Here is a 14616-nt window from a genome sequence, read left to right as displayed (position 1 = left end):
CTTCTCGAGGCTTGCGGCTCGTTCTTCCTCCGTCTGCTCGGCTCGCTGCCTCCTCTTGTTTTCGTTCCGACGACGAAGCCTGGCTTCTTTCAGTCTCTCCGACTCACTTTTCATAGCTGCCGACGAATCCAACCGAGCCGCCCCTTCTATATATACGATGCAACGCCGGCTTCTCTTCTGTTGCAACGCGGTTTCACCGGCTTCTCCTCTGACGTCATGCCAGATGCAAGCGGCGAACGCTTGCAACACAACTGCGGCGTCGGCGGCGCGTCGCCGCTCGAGCAGACGACGCTGGCGGCGGTGGCGCGTCGCCGCGCCGTGGTAAAGCCCCAACCAGACGTACGCGCTGGAAAGCGTACGCACGCGCCGCATCGCGCCTGGGCGCGTACGGCGTCAGGCGCGGAGACTGTGTCGCGTGTGGGCGCGTTGCGGCGTGGACCCCTACCACTGCTAGAATTTTCGGCAGCTTCCGACGCCTACGCCGGAAGCTGCCACCGCGTCGCCCGCGCGGCGCCTCTCACGTGACCACAGCACGCCTATGACGTGACCACGGCGAACGAGCGCGACTTCCGGAACGACTCTTCGCGCGGCGTGCAGGCAAGCCCGGGCAAGCTTGCCTGCAGCTGTGTTGGTCGTTCCGTGCGTTTGGTAGAAGAACATGGCAACCGCAGAAGTCTTCAGCCGTAGCGGCTGTATTAACAATGAGGTATTGATATCTGAAATACAGCGTCGCCCACCGCTGTGGATGGCTTCCCACAAGCAGCACAAGGACCGCAATTTAAAAATGACACTTTGGAGAGAGGTAGCGGCCTCCGTTCTGCCAAATGTCAACGGCGAAGGTAAGCACGAGATTTTGCAGCTTGTTGTCAGCTTTGCACGTAAATAATCGTGTACTAATCAGTCTTACTTTTATCTGCGCAGTGGCCCTGGAGTTAATCCAAAAACGTTGGAAATCGCTGCGTGACAAATTCCGACGAATTTTCAATGGCCGCATACTGTCACAGAAGAGCGGCGCTGGCGCCGACGACGTCGAGTCTGTCGACACGGCCTGGCCGTATTTTCAGTTGCTTCTCTTTTTAAGGGACACAATGGTGACAAGGCCGTAAGTTTGCGTTGTTATTGCGAACATTTTCCTGGGCAAAATGGGAATTAACCCACCTTGCTTAAGCCTATGGCAGTGAGATGACCTATGTTGCTTGTTTCTTGCAAAAAAGGCAATTTACCCCATCCTAGAGCTAGATAGTACGTCTTTTATCAGCTCATAATTTTGAGGTATTCTTACATGGTCAGGCCTACTGTTATAAACGATGGACCTGAAAAGACGAATGTAACAAATTTCAGTGTTATAAATGTTTTTTGCGCTAGGAGCCCGGTCACATAGGGCCATTCTGTGTTTGGATATGCACCAGTGGTGTAGCCAGGAATTACTCTCGGGGAAGAGGGGCCGGGCAATTGATCAGCACGTGCTCGGTGTACCTTCAGCCCCCGTCTTGGCCATGCACGCCTGCTCACAGAAGCAACTTAAGTGAGGGAAAAAAGTTGGCAATTTTACCGTTTATGCAAGTTGTAATATATACGTAGCCTTTATTGTAGATACCACATGCTAGGCAGTGAAGTATGTAATTTTAGGGGTTACCACAGTGCAATTGCACTGGTGGTCAATTAATGCCAGGATTTTTTGCAGCACCATCTTATAGCATGTGGTGCCGCTTCTATCGTAGTCATTACATTAAATCATGAATCAGATGTGCATGGTAGAGTTGCGAGGTAAGTTAAGATTGTATGGCAAATTGTTTGCTTATAGTTGGATAGAATTGATTGCCTTACATGTTATTCCATGCCACCAGATCCAACTGAAGTTTTTTGTGTGCAAGAAATGGATTTCGAAATGTTAAAATCTCGCTTCACGGGTTCTTGGAGCTTGCTAGGGATTGCTTCATGTACGCTTGCCAAATTGCTCAGACTTAAAAAGCTACTTCTAGTGTTGCATTTTTACTGCTATTACACATTTTAACATATACATATGTTCTTTAAACAGAGAATGCACTGATGTGAACGAAGAAAATATTTTGATGTACCTTATGGTCTTTTTCTGTTCTATGGATCACAATAGTGAATAACAACTTTTTAAAGTCATGAAAGTGCTAGCATTGTTCACGACAGTTTTACAATGTGTGGGGCTATAACAGTAATGAATAGTGAGAAAAAGTGCTGTGAAACGGTTTCACTTTGTTTTATTGCCAAGTTACAAAACCTCCCAACATAGCAAACATGCACTTTTTCTTACGTGCAGCACTTCAGGCAATTATGCACTGCCCGAGAGCCCGAGGTCGGAGCAGCTGAACGAGCCACTGGATGATAGCCAGCAACAAAGCAGCAGTGCTTCATCAATTTTAATGGGCATTGCCCAATTTCAAGACCAAGATCTTGAAGCACGGTCCGATATCTCGGATATCTCTGGCTTGGCGTCAGCATCGCAGGTGTCGTCACCAGCCTCGACGTCAACCCTGACACCAGCCTCGACGTCGTCTACGACACCAGCCTCGACGTCGTCTACGACACCAGCCTCGACGTCGTCTACGACAGCTGCCTCGACGTCAAAAGCGCCAGCAGCGGCTGCGCTAAGTATTTGGGAACCTGCGGCAAGCAGTCGAGCACTAAAAGAAAGAAAGAGAAGGACAAGTCAAGAAGTCATGGTGACGGAAATGGGACAGTTGTCGAAAACATTGCAGGCCTGCCCATTGGAAGATGAATATTATCACATGGCTCTGAACATTGGAAAATTTTTGAAGAAAGTGCCGGAGGAGAGGCAGCTGGATTTCCAAATTGAGCTATTCCAACTAATAAAGAAGTATTCAGAGTGATCAAGGGTGTGCTGCACTTTTCTTACCCGTAAGTGTTTTATGCCGGGCTTCACTAAGAATTCTCGCTTCTGCGAGCATCACAGAAATGACGTCATGAAAAGAGCAGGCCAGTGTTTAGCACCACGCGAGATGGCACCATTTTCCCATTCTCTGAGCTTTGTGCTCCAACAGTCTGCGGCAACAAGGCAGTTTCGCCGCATGGATTCTCTTCCACGACAGGTTAGCCCATGATGTCTAGTTGCCGCCGACTGCTTCGCTTACATTGGCACCAAATAACAATGCTGTTGTGTTACGATGCTAAGCAGAAGAGCACAAAGTGAGACACAAATGACATATATGGGCGCCAACTTCTGTTAATTGACCAGAAACCATGCGATTTTATACATGATACCTAAATGCAAAGTAATCACAGTAGAGATAGACTAACAAACGTGGAAGGGACTAACACGGCTTGTCAGCCAGTGATCTGAACTGAATTATCCTGGCAGGTACATCAGAGCATTCCAGGCGCAAGACGAGTATCAGACCAAAAGATGCAGCTGCACGTTCTAATCTTGACATTTCTTTGTCACTTAATACCAGTGACGACGTGCCAAAGCACAAATTTCCTGCTCTATTTATTAAGAAAGCCTCGATTATATACCTCTCTCTCAGTGTAGTTTCTGGCTTTCCTTGGATGGTTGTGTTCCACTCCTGGACAAGGAGTAGCACACAACCACAGCGCTTGCAGTGGTCTGCCAAGTGCCCGCCCATGTTGCTGTTTACCGCCAACCAGTGCTCCCTCGTTCGATCGTTGAAGCATCGTCTCGTTTGTACAATAAACATCCTGTCGCACTTCCGGCGAATATTGTAAACCATATCGCATACACAATCGGTGATTCTTGGAACATGTAGCCGGCAGCTTAATCGCCATCAAAGGGGAAATCTTGCCCAGTTTGCTTGGGGCGCCAAATACAATGCACACATTGCATCTGGCTGCGACCTTCTTTAGGTGAAATCTAATCCAGCAAACTCTCAAGAAGGAGTTAATTCTGCCACAGCACCGTCAAGGCTAGTCTCGGTTAGATTTGAAATAACAAGGTAGTCATCCGCATATCTATAAATCCTAACTGCATCTTTTGGTTTGATACTCGTCTTGCGCCTGTAATGCTCTGATGTACCTGCCAGGATAATTCAGTTCAGATCACTGGCTGACAAGCCGTGTTAGCCCCTTCCACGTTTGTTAGTCTATCTCTACTGTGATTACTTTGCACTTAGGTATCATGTATAAAATCGCATGTTTTCTGGCCAATTAACAGATGTTGGCACCCATATATGTCATTTGTGTCTCACTTCGTGCTCGTCTGCGGAGCTCTGCAACAAGGTTGACGGACAAACTATCACGAAGACATGTTTCACTTTCGTATTACGACCAATTCCTATGAAAGAGGGATGAACATTTTTTTCTATAATGCATCAATCAGATAGCGTCCAAACCGATGCACATTTAAGCATTCACTGCCATACTAAGAGCAAGTAGAACTTTATGAGGAGCTTTCAATGCGTTTGCTGGCTAGCGCATGTCTTGTCGTTCCCCCTGAGCAGAGTAGCAGGCTATAGAGGACTTACTCCAGGCCACCTTCGCCGACTTTCCTCAGTTAAATTCTCCTCTCACAGCAGAGCAAACACATGCAGCCACAGCCCAAAGTGTGGGATGCCTATTGACCCTTTTCGTGCAGTAATTTCTGAAACAGAGGTTTCCTGAGCCACACCGGGCCTCATGTATACCCATTGTAAACATGGAGGCGACGGAGGTAGCTGAGGCAATCAATTGATGCGTCACCACGTGATCAAACATGACAGCGCCCATGGGATCGCTGCGAAAGGGGTCAATAGATGCTTTCTCAAAAGTAAGTAACCATGGGAGGCGATTGTTTTGAAGGGCAATAAACAGTATTCCTGCACATATATATATATATATACTGCCTTTTTTGCAAATAAATCATGAAGTCAATAATTCACCATAACTGATCACAGGTACTAAAATGGGTATACCTCTTCCAGCCATATAGAATTAATGCAAAATGAACGGTCACTTAGTAAAAGCAGGAGCTTTAATGTTGAGAGTGGCCACTAATTGAATTTAAGCATGCCTCACTCAAACCAAATTTCCCATGCAATAAAAGGAGACAGTCATGCTAGACTTGTTAGTGATATGGACGTGCGATTAGCATGCATTATTCCATTGTGTGGATTCCACATCTCAGGGTGGCCAGAAAATGCAATTTAAATGTTCAGCATTTTATACCTTCTTGCAGCCAATCCGCTCGTTACATGGTGTGTCATGTGTGGTCACATAATTCCTTTAAAAATAATTCTGGGGTTTTACATGCCAAAACCAAAATATTATTGAGGCATGCTGTAGTAGGATGCTCCAGGGGGGCATTCTGTAAGAGTCCATCCACCTAGTGGACTGTCATTCGGCTGTCGCTGATTGGCTGCAGCTGCATGAGCAAGGAGACTGGCTGAGGGCACCTGTCTCCTCCTCACTCATGCAGCTGCAGGCAATCAGCAGCGGTCGAAATGGACAGTCCACTAGGTGGAATCTTACAGAATAGCCCCCTTGGTTAATTGTGACCACCTGGGGTTCTTTAACGGACACATAATGCACGGCACACAAGCATTTTTTTTTAAATTTCACCCCCATCAAAATGCAGCTGAGAGTCTATCCCATGCACTCAGGCTGAGAGTGAAATGCAAAAGCCACTACTCCACCACAACAGGTAGTTCCTTTAAACAAACAGAAAAAGAAGTAACCTTTCCCACTTCATGATCGGCAGTGAGCTTCTGGAATCTCTGCAAGAATATGTTTTTCTATGTCATTTACTCAGAGGTGAACTTGATAATAAAAAGTAAATTTACAGAAGAATAAAAATGGGTTGGAGCATATACAGCACACATTACCAAATCATGAGTGCCAGCTTACCATTATCATTGAAAGAAAGGAGTGTGCTGGTTTGGGCTGGTTGGTACATCGTGAGACGGGAACAAACAGCGCTAGGACAAGGCGATTTGTCTGTCGTACTCACTTCGTCCCGTCCTAGCGCTGTTTGAAAGAAAGGTGCGAGATCATTGCCTACTAGCTGTATAATACAGGGGGTAGAAACTTAAGAGGTTAAATACAAGTACGAGTTCTGCCGCACAACGAGCGATGGAAATGCACGTAACACAGCTGAGCATTGTTTCAGGACAAGACAAGTCACAAGGGGCGCTAAATTGTTTTGAAACCAAACATAACAGTGCCTGCAGGTGTGATGTAAATCTAACGAATAGGTTTTTTTATAATGAACCAATAAGCAGTGGCATGAGGCTTCGCCCTGGTAAATTTCACAGCTCACCATCAGTGAATTGTCGGAAGTATCTGCTCCTGTAGCCGCTTGACAGGCGCTTCTTTTGATACCCCAGGCAGATTCCATTGCCAAGAAACCTCCCTAGCACTGCTACAGAAGTATGCTGCGAAAATATTCCTGGCAGCTGCCGCATCACTGAGGTAGTTCCTGCAATGTGTGGCCTTGACTGGGAAGAAGTGGGGTTCCGAGCTGTTTGCCGATGCTTCTTGCGCACCTTGTCACCACTGCCCTGTGATGAGATTGCCAAAGCTGTCCTCTGCATCGGCAAACTTGTGTGACTGTGGGTTCTGGACGGTGAGAAAATTGTGCAGGATACGAGCAGCCTTGATAATAAAGTCCACATTCTTCGGTCACAGGGGGATGGTACGCAGCACAATTCTCCATCTGGCTGCTGTAATTCCAAATGCGTTCTCTGCACAACGCCTGGGGAAAAATGCAAGCACCTTAAATGCCGAAGTTGCAAGAATACCTGTACAAACAAATATAGCACTTTGCCATAACTCGTGGTGGGCACATAAAGAGTAATGTTAAAGGATATAAATACATCCACTTCCGGAATGTTCAGCATAAGTCGGCACATTTTCTCCAACCAGAATAACAGTAACATCAAGAGACATGTACTTTTTTTTCAGTCGCTTATACCACCACAAAGCATTCATCTTATCCTTTTCCATGAGACATATAATCCAGTTTTAAAGAATACTTTCATTTTGACGCTTTGCATAGGCCATAGCAATAAAACACACGCTGTGGTTGCTTTGTGGCTATGGTGTTCTCGTGGTTTTAATAAATTCTTACAGTTGCGAGTGGCACTGCTGTTCATCCTCTACCTTTCGTGTTCTGCTTGACCTTAAGGCACCACGATAACTCTACACAAACTAACACAAATTTCGGCTGTCTCTCACAATACAAATCCTACAAAATTATAATGAATGCAGTGACACGTGAAAAACCTCATAGAAATTTCAGAATATATTATTGGAAAAACTGTGGCGGTGGTCTCCACAAACTAAGATAACTGGTCTTGTATCTTGTTTACTTTTCTGGCTACATGCGATATTGAAAGACTGAGTGCCACATACCTTGCTCGGCTTAGCCTATAGTTGAAAACCCGCTTTTCATCGTCAAGCTGTCTGGCTGGATAAGGACGAAGGAAATCCTTGCGAAGCTGAAAAGCCTCATCGCCTACGAAAACATATGGTGCATTTGTTCCACAGCCAGGAAGCAGACTGGTTGATGGTATGTCCAAGTCTCCTTGAGTGAGGGCACGTCCAAACTCGGAATTTTTGAATGTGCCACCATCACTGAGGCGACCCTCAGCTCCCACATCAATGAGGGTGTACTTGCAGTTGCTGTCGACCACGGCCATAAGGACCACAGAGAATGTGCCCTGCAATGTTGAGCGCAATGCACACTATCAATACAAGTGGAATAATTATGACAGCTGCATCAGACAGAATGAACACAATATAGGTATATCTTGCTCTATAACTACGGAATCATAGAAGTGCCAAAGCAGCTGCCCTTGTCAGTGTGAAACCTGGAATCCCAGTAGAACCGTTTCCGTAAAGTTTAGTCAAAATGTATGACCGGGGGAATATAACAAAGAGGTGTCTCACACCCAGTGCATCCATTCTGTTGTTTGCAGGTCAGTGAATGGTTATGGCATATGGAAGTTTATTGTGTGATGCGAAAGTAATCACAGTTGATAAATTGTAACTGGCAATAGTAGTACAAGTACTTGACATGTGAACAGTCTTTAGTCACCTGATGCCAAGAATCCATTTAAGAGAAGTAACGTAAGCTCTCACAGCTAACATCAATGCTGCCATAATCTTTGAATTTGCTTATGCAACACTCATCACTGTTTTGTGGTGTGTATTTTATTTCATGTGGGTGTTTGCAAGCAAATCAGCGAAGACTGGTATGGACTTGCCAAGTAGCCAATGGCTGGCTAAGCGGCCAAGTTCAGCAACAAATAATTTCCACAAGTGCATGATAAGCTAGCTTATGAAACCCTTCTGCACATTTCATGCACTACTTGACTATTGTTTCTACAAGTCTTTATGAAGATATATTTTTGTTGGGGTGGCTTAAACTTCATCTGCATTGAAACTCTCACAAAGGTTGTACTAATGATCACTGCAAGCACAACCATATATGCTAGGAGTAAACTATAGCAAGTCAAAAGTGTCAAAAGCAGACGTGTGACATATTCAGTGTTTTTGTAATGAACTTATAAACTGCATGAATTATTTCTTATGAGAAATTGCTAGATATTTTGGCAAGAAACTACTGTAATTAGTTCTATTCTTCATGGCGATATAGTCATGGCGCACAATGTATGGTCGGAGGACATCGTGCACATTTAGTGCACGGCTTCCTATTTACAAACATAAGGAGAATAAAATAGAAAATAAAGCCAGAAGCTTAACATTTGTTCATAAATCAGATGAACCATTAGTTTTTAGGGAATTCTATTTACAACAGTCATTTGTTCTGCTTTGGCATCAAGTATTTGAAAATGCCTATCCCCACCCATGCAAATGCCAATGATTACCAGCTCAGCTAAGTAATGAGCTCGTCTGGTCAAAAGCAAGTAAACAAAAGTAATGTTACCTTGTAGTTGATGTAGACACTGCCAGAGTTAGGAGGGCAAACAATGGCGACATGTTTGCCGTCCACGGCACCCAGGCAGTTGGGGAACTGCCACCGCATGGAAAAGCCTTGGGCTATCTCCTCCCACTCAGCTCTGCTGGGTGCCTAAAAGAGTTGAGTTGCAGAGAATCATCACTACTCCATTATACCATGCAGTAGCGTATTCGATGTCTGCAAATGTCTGATGCTGTTTTAACACAGTTAGGATGTGAAGTGACGCCCATCGTGGTGCATAGCTGAGTATGTATACGAGGTGATCATTTTTGAAGTATTCCGGAATTTAGAAAAATCGCCTGTGGCAGATAGCACAATTCTTGTCCTTAAGCTGAATTATTCGAAAGGCACACATTACTAGCTTGTGAAATCGAAACAAGTAATCAACTAATTAAAAAAAGCTTACGAATTAACTTCCTAATTATTTACTTCATGGCACACACTGCAATTTACAAAATGTACCCGGTCATCTTAAAAGGTGTATTTATTTAAAATCAATCTCTTGGATGAAATTAGTTTCGAGATATTTCCCAAAGTGTGGGAAAAAATCCATGGGTGTTCCGATTTACTTTTGTGCTTCAGTATATAAAATAGCAGTTTGTAAAAAAAAGTAAGAGGAAGAAAGTGCAGTTTTAGGCAGAGTTTGACAGGACATCTCTCGAAACTGGTCTCATTCTGGAAATTAATTTCGAGTGTATACGCCTTGAAAACACAGCGGCTACAATTTGTAAATTGCAATATGTGGCATGAAGTAATTAAGTTGATTAGTGAAATTTTTTTGTTAGTTGAATATGTGTTTAGACTTCTCGCGCAAGTAATGTCTCCCTCTCTGAACAATACCACTCAAGGACTTTAATTATGTTATCTGCCAACTGGCAATCTTTAAAAAATAACAGAAAACTTGAAGATAGCTTGCCCATACCCTGGCAAAATACACAACCAACTGCACATCTCAGATGCATTACGAAAGTTTCTAAAAACTAATTATATAATTCCATCAGCACAATGGTTCCTTACCACACAATATTTTTGATGATGCTCTCATTTCATCACTATACTATAAAACTTCAGCTTACCTTCATATAGTGATCCTTCAGTCGTGCCCATAGGGATCGAGATGTGACATGTATGCACATTCGTGCAGTTTCATTGCCAACGCGATATGCAAGCGCAACATGACAGATATCTTGGCCTGATGCCAGGTAACTGTAACACAGAGAAAAAAAATCATAAAACATGTTTGTGAATATTTAGTTACCACAATACCTTATACCGAATTTGTTACCACAATACCGGTGAATGTTTATGTTCTGAAGTGCTGCTACCAATACAATCTTTATATGCTGTTTTCTTTCTTGAATAGAGAATAACAGTGTTCTCGTAAAAGTACCTAGTGTGCACCAACATGGTCCTTGCTCGTTCAGCAATTTTTTTCAAGTGGTCCATTGTTGCCTTTTCACACTTGATCCCACATTTTAATCTCTTTTTAGACATGTATATCAATCTCCCATATTCAATGCCATTCTGGTGGCTCCTTTATTTGACTCGTAATGCCGAGGCAGGCAAGCTGAAGCATTACTTCTCAAGTTAGACGGACCTCACAGTGCACTGCTCGTCACAATATCTTGCAGGTGATATAAGCGACGTACAGAAAAAGTTGACAGTTATATTAGGTGCTATGCGGCACATAATTGAAAAAAAGAAGAAGAAAGGACAACACAGAATGATGTGTACATTTAGCTTTAAATGCCCAGTAGTTTTGTGCAGCAAACAGACCATTCGTGAGCACGAAACTAATCTCTCAAGGTCTCCATTTGTAGAAGGCTAATTTAGTACAACACAGGCACGGAGCCACTTGTGAAAGCCCTATAAACGAATAACTGAATACAGACGTACCTCAATGCTATTGCCAGCCATTCAGCAGGCTCCAAGGGTTCCCTTATGAAGTTCTGAGAAGTGAGGTCCGTTACAACAAATGCCAACAATGTGTCAAACATCTGAGGCGTCATACGGTAAAACTTGAAGAAGAAGCCGTGGTCGCCTTCACGCATACGGCGCATCTGCCAAAGGAAAGGAAAATTAGCTGCGAACAGGTTTTCCCGGTTGGTGCCCAAAACTTATTTCGGTGTAGGAGGAGGCTAATATGTTTTATGTAAAAAAGAATTATAAGGGGGTTTAACGTCTGTGCATAGCAAGTAGGCCAGTAGGTCCGCCATATATGTCCCACAAAATGTCTTGGCGACATATTTTTTTAAGTTTCACAACTCCTTAATTCTCGTACGGCACTTAAGCGGCAAAATGGTAAGCAAAACTTTCTTCCTCCTGGACAGTGGTCTCATTATTTAACAGTCAATGAAGCACAAGGACCAGAGGACGAAAGCTTGCAGCGCTGTTCGACACCTGACGCCGCATGCGTAGCACACCAGTGATGCTATGCCGATACCGCCGATACTGCTGCAGGTTCAGCCAGGTTCACAATACTCGTATTAGTTAAGCTGACTGAACCATTAGGAGTCCTGAAATACCTTTTTAAAATATATAGATACATGTTAAGTCAAAACTTAGTGTTTTATTGCCATCTTTAAAACATTGCTTAACAAGGCCGTTAAGCGAAGGCTAGGCTGTCTACCTTGTCTGTCTACCTGTTTACCTTGTCGCCGTATGCGATCTCCCTTGTGTTTGTTTTATTACGATTTATTTTATTACTCTCGCTGCTTAAAGGACATATTTTTCTACCTCCCACCTACGTTTCTTCTCGCAGCGGCCACGTTTGAAGCTTTCTTGTTTATGAAAAAAAAACTGCCCGCTTTTTTTATGTAAAGCCTTCGGGCTTTGACACTATACTAACATAATTAAGTAAATTAATTTGGCGAACTTGAACGAGATCCTTGTACTCGCTTTTTGGGCCTCACTTATATGTTATGCGCCGCGTAATGTATTGTCGCGAGGTTTTTTAGATACGGCTGCCGCTCCTATGTGTCTATTCATTTTTATTTCCGAAGAGGGAGGTTATATTATTTAACTAGAAGCAAGAAATGCATGGGGGCATGTTAGTAAGTGATGTTGTGCGCCGGACTACCCCTTTGCGCACACGTTGTCTTACTCTACCATTCTCCTGGGATAAACAGCGCAAAAAATAATAAAAAAACAATAATTTATCACTTTGAGTTGTTCTACAGGCCCATTTGTCATGTTTTACATTTCAGCTATAATATATAATTAGATCAGCACAAGTGCTACTGCTCGCTCGTTCAGCCACAGCAGCTTTTGGAAAAAGAAAAAATAACTAAATAAAAGAATAAAAAAACGTGCGCGAGTCGTTCTTCACTACTATCAGGCGATGTGACGTCAAAACACCAAGAATGCGTTTCACTCTCACCACGTTTTCCCTGCGTTCCCTCGCTTTGCAGTGTCGAAGGTATGCACGGTCTATAATGCGCACAGCCGAGCCTGCGTTGCTAATCAGAACCGGATGGGCGCACAAAGAAGCGTGAATAATGCCCTGTCAAATTTGTTGCTCCCTGCGCGGACCTCGCCGGCTTCCAAAAAAAAAACGTGGTGACTCTCGGTCTCTCGGAGGACGAGGGACCCGTACACATTCTGCTTCTGCGTGTGAGTTGTCGTAGCCCACATTTCTCGAACCATGTTTTGCTTGCGAAGCATGCATCAACTTGTCCAGCAACGTGTTCAGTACCAGCGGCTTGACCTTCGCCACTACAAGCTTCGTTCCACACTGCTATTGGGTGAAACATGAACTAGCCAAACGTTGGAAAACTGCATTTACTGCGAAATAAACTCAATTATCGCAAGGTAAGTACAATTGTCTTATTTTTATTCTCAAGTATCGTGTTTCAACTAAGTGCATTGCCTAACACGTGTATTTTCTTTTTTTACAGAGATAATGTACGGCCACCTTTTACTACGTACGTAGACGGTGCTGCACCGCTTCAGCGTCAGCTGAAACGCGCTGTCTGTTTGAAAACACGCAGCACGGCACATTTCGGTTGGTACACTCAAGAAGACCAAAGTTGGATTGTCGTAATTCCTTACTCAGGAAGTACATTCTGCGAGCTGACTGGTGTTCAGAACTTCCTGCAAAAGTATAATCTGTTGTATTGCAGCTTGCTTAGGTGTTTATAATGAAACAATGCACCCTTTCTTTGCTACCTCTGTTCTAAAAGCTTACACATTGCCAAAGGCTAAGTACAGCTACCCACAAGCACTTACGAGAAGTCTTGTGATGAAGGCATAATTAATCATAATTGGCTAGTTAGAACAAAAATGGCATATTTTGATGTGCGGCATTTCGTACCTAATTTTTGCGTATTTCTGCTTCTTTTTTTCAGCTTCAACAAATTGTTTGAATGGAGAAATATCTGTGGGAGGTTGCCTTCAATATAATGAACGCCATCATGGGCCATGCAGTTCAACTGCCGTACAGCCTGCATGGGAAGAAAAGCAAGAGACTGTTTAACATGCGGCTATGCAGAGGGGGAACAGGTGATGCACATTTAATTTCTCAGTTTTGTACCTTTTGCTTATATTATGCACTCCTGAAAGTGTTGGGATAATAAAGGTATATGTATTGTATGCAGATGGTGCCTGAGAGACGCAGACATCGACATCAATCAAGCGCAAGGCTTCATAAGAATGTGGCTGCCAGGCGTCATCGACTATGCTAATAGCAGAAGGCGGCATTACGCCGAAGCGGCTCAACCCCCCGCAGCGTCATAAATAAAGCTTTCGTAGGTGGTCCACAGGATTAGGGATACGAGCGACAATCTGTATGAACCTATTTTAAGACCAATAAAGAAATTGTGTATATTATTTGGTGATTTTATAGTAGATCATGGCATGTTGCATCGAGCTACCCTGCAATATTTGCGTAATTTAAAATCGTAGGAAATAACGGCATCGCCCACATAAATCACAATCTGCCAATATGGCCATGCCAGTGGGTAATGCGGGGCAATAAATTGACTAAAAGTGGCAGAGCCGGCTATTGACCAATACCAGCGCTGCCAGTAGGCAAGGTGGGACACTAGAATGGCAATGAACGGCAGAGCCGGCTATCTGCCTGTATTGGCGCTGCCACACAATGGCCGAAATAGGCCCTTTAGTGGCATGGCCACGCTGGGCCATTCTTGACGCCGGTAGCGCTGCCGGTTTCGGGCCTATATTTGTGCCGGTGTTTGCCGTGATATTGCCGTGCTGGGGCCAGCCTGGTTGTGCTGCCTGGGTCGGGCCCCATGCATGTAAGGCCTTAAACAGGACTTGGAAGATATGCTAGCTGCACTTCGAACCCCAGTTGAATTATCTACAGGGTGGCCCAACTATCATGCAACAATATTTAAAAATATCCTAATGCCCCGTAGCTGGACAGAACCAAGGCAATGTTGTTTGTCGTCGCTTGTAGATACTCCGATTATTTTTTGCATTCCGCTTAATTACATAATTAGTCTTAATTAATCAACTTCTCAAATATTACAATTAGATGAAAAGGGTCAATGTGAAAATTGTAGAACAACTTGATAAACTACCGATACAACTTTTTTTGCTCAATACGTGCTACATAAAAGTGTTTTGCCGAGCGTGAAAGAAGCCAGCGAATACACGCATAGTGCCTCGAGCGGCCAGTCGCGCGGCAATTTTGCGTGTATTCGCGGGCTTCTTTCACGCTTGGAAAAACACTTTTATGTAGCACGTATTGA

At 44.0% G+C, this 14616-nt stretch overlaps 2 protein-coding genes across 2 annotated transcripts; one reads left to right on the top strand and one right to left on the bottom strand.

Moving 5' to 3' along the window:
* The first annotated feature begins 748 nt into the window (after positions 1–748).
* On the top strand, positions 749–3059 carry LOC125942261 (uncharacterized). The gene is made up of 2 exons (XM_049660425.1): positions 749–1102; positions 2294–3059. Exons 1-2 carry the CDS (start codon positions 825–827, stop codon positions 2862–2864), a joined length of 849 nt encoding a protein of 282 aa, XP_049516382.1. The 5' UTR covers positions 749–824; the 3' UTR covers positions 2865–3059.
* LOC119442523 (uncharacterized) lies at positions 2573–10107 on the bottom strand. Its single transcript, XM_049660426.1, has 5 exons — positions 9982–10107; positions 8873–9016; positions 7336–7643; positions 6242–6676; positions 2573–2657 (listed from the first exon to the last, which is right to left on the bottom strand). The coding sequence occupies exons 1-4, from the start codon at positions 10039–10041 to the stop codon at positions 6604–6606; spliced, it is 585 nt and encodes a 194-aa protein (XP_049516383.1). The 5' UTR covers positions 10042–10107; the 3' UTR covers positions 2573–2657; positions 6242–6603.
* Positions 10108–14616: the final 4509 nt, after the last annotated feature.

Source organism: Dermacentor silvarum, chromosome 1 (assembly GCF_013339745.2).
Source record: "Dermacentor silvarum isolate Dsil-2018 chromosome 1, BIME_Dsil_1.4, whole genome shotgun sequence".
Classification (NCBI taxonomy): Eukaryota; Metazoa; Arthropoda; class Arachnida; order Ixodida; family Ixodidae; genus Dermacentor; species Dermacentor silvarum.
The sequence above is the reverse complement of the archived record's forward strand: the minus strand, read 5'-3'. Positions and strand labels throughout refer to the sequence as shown.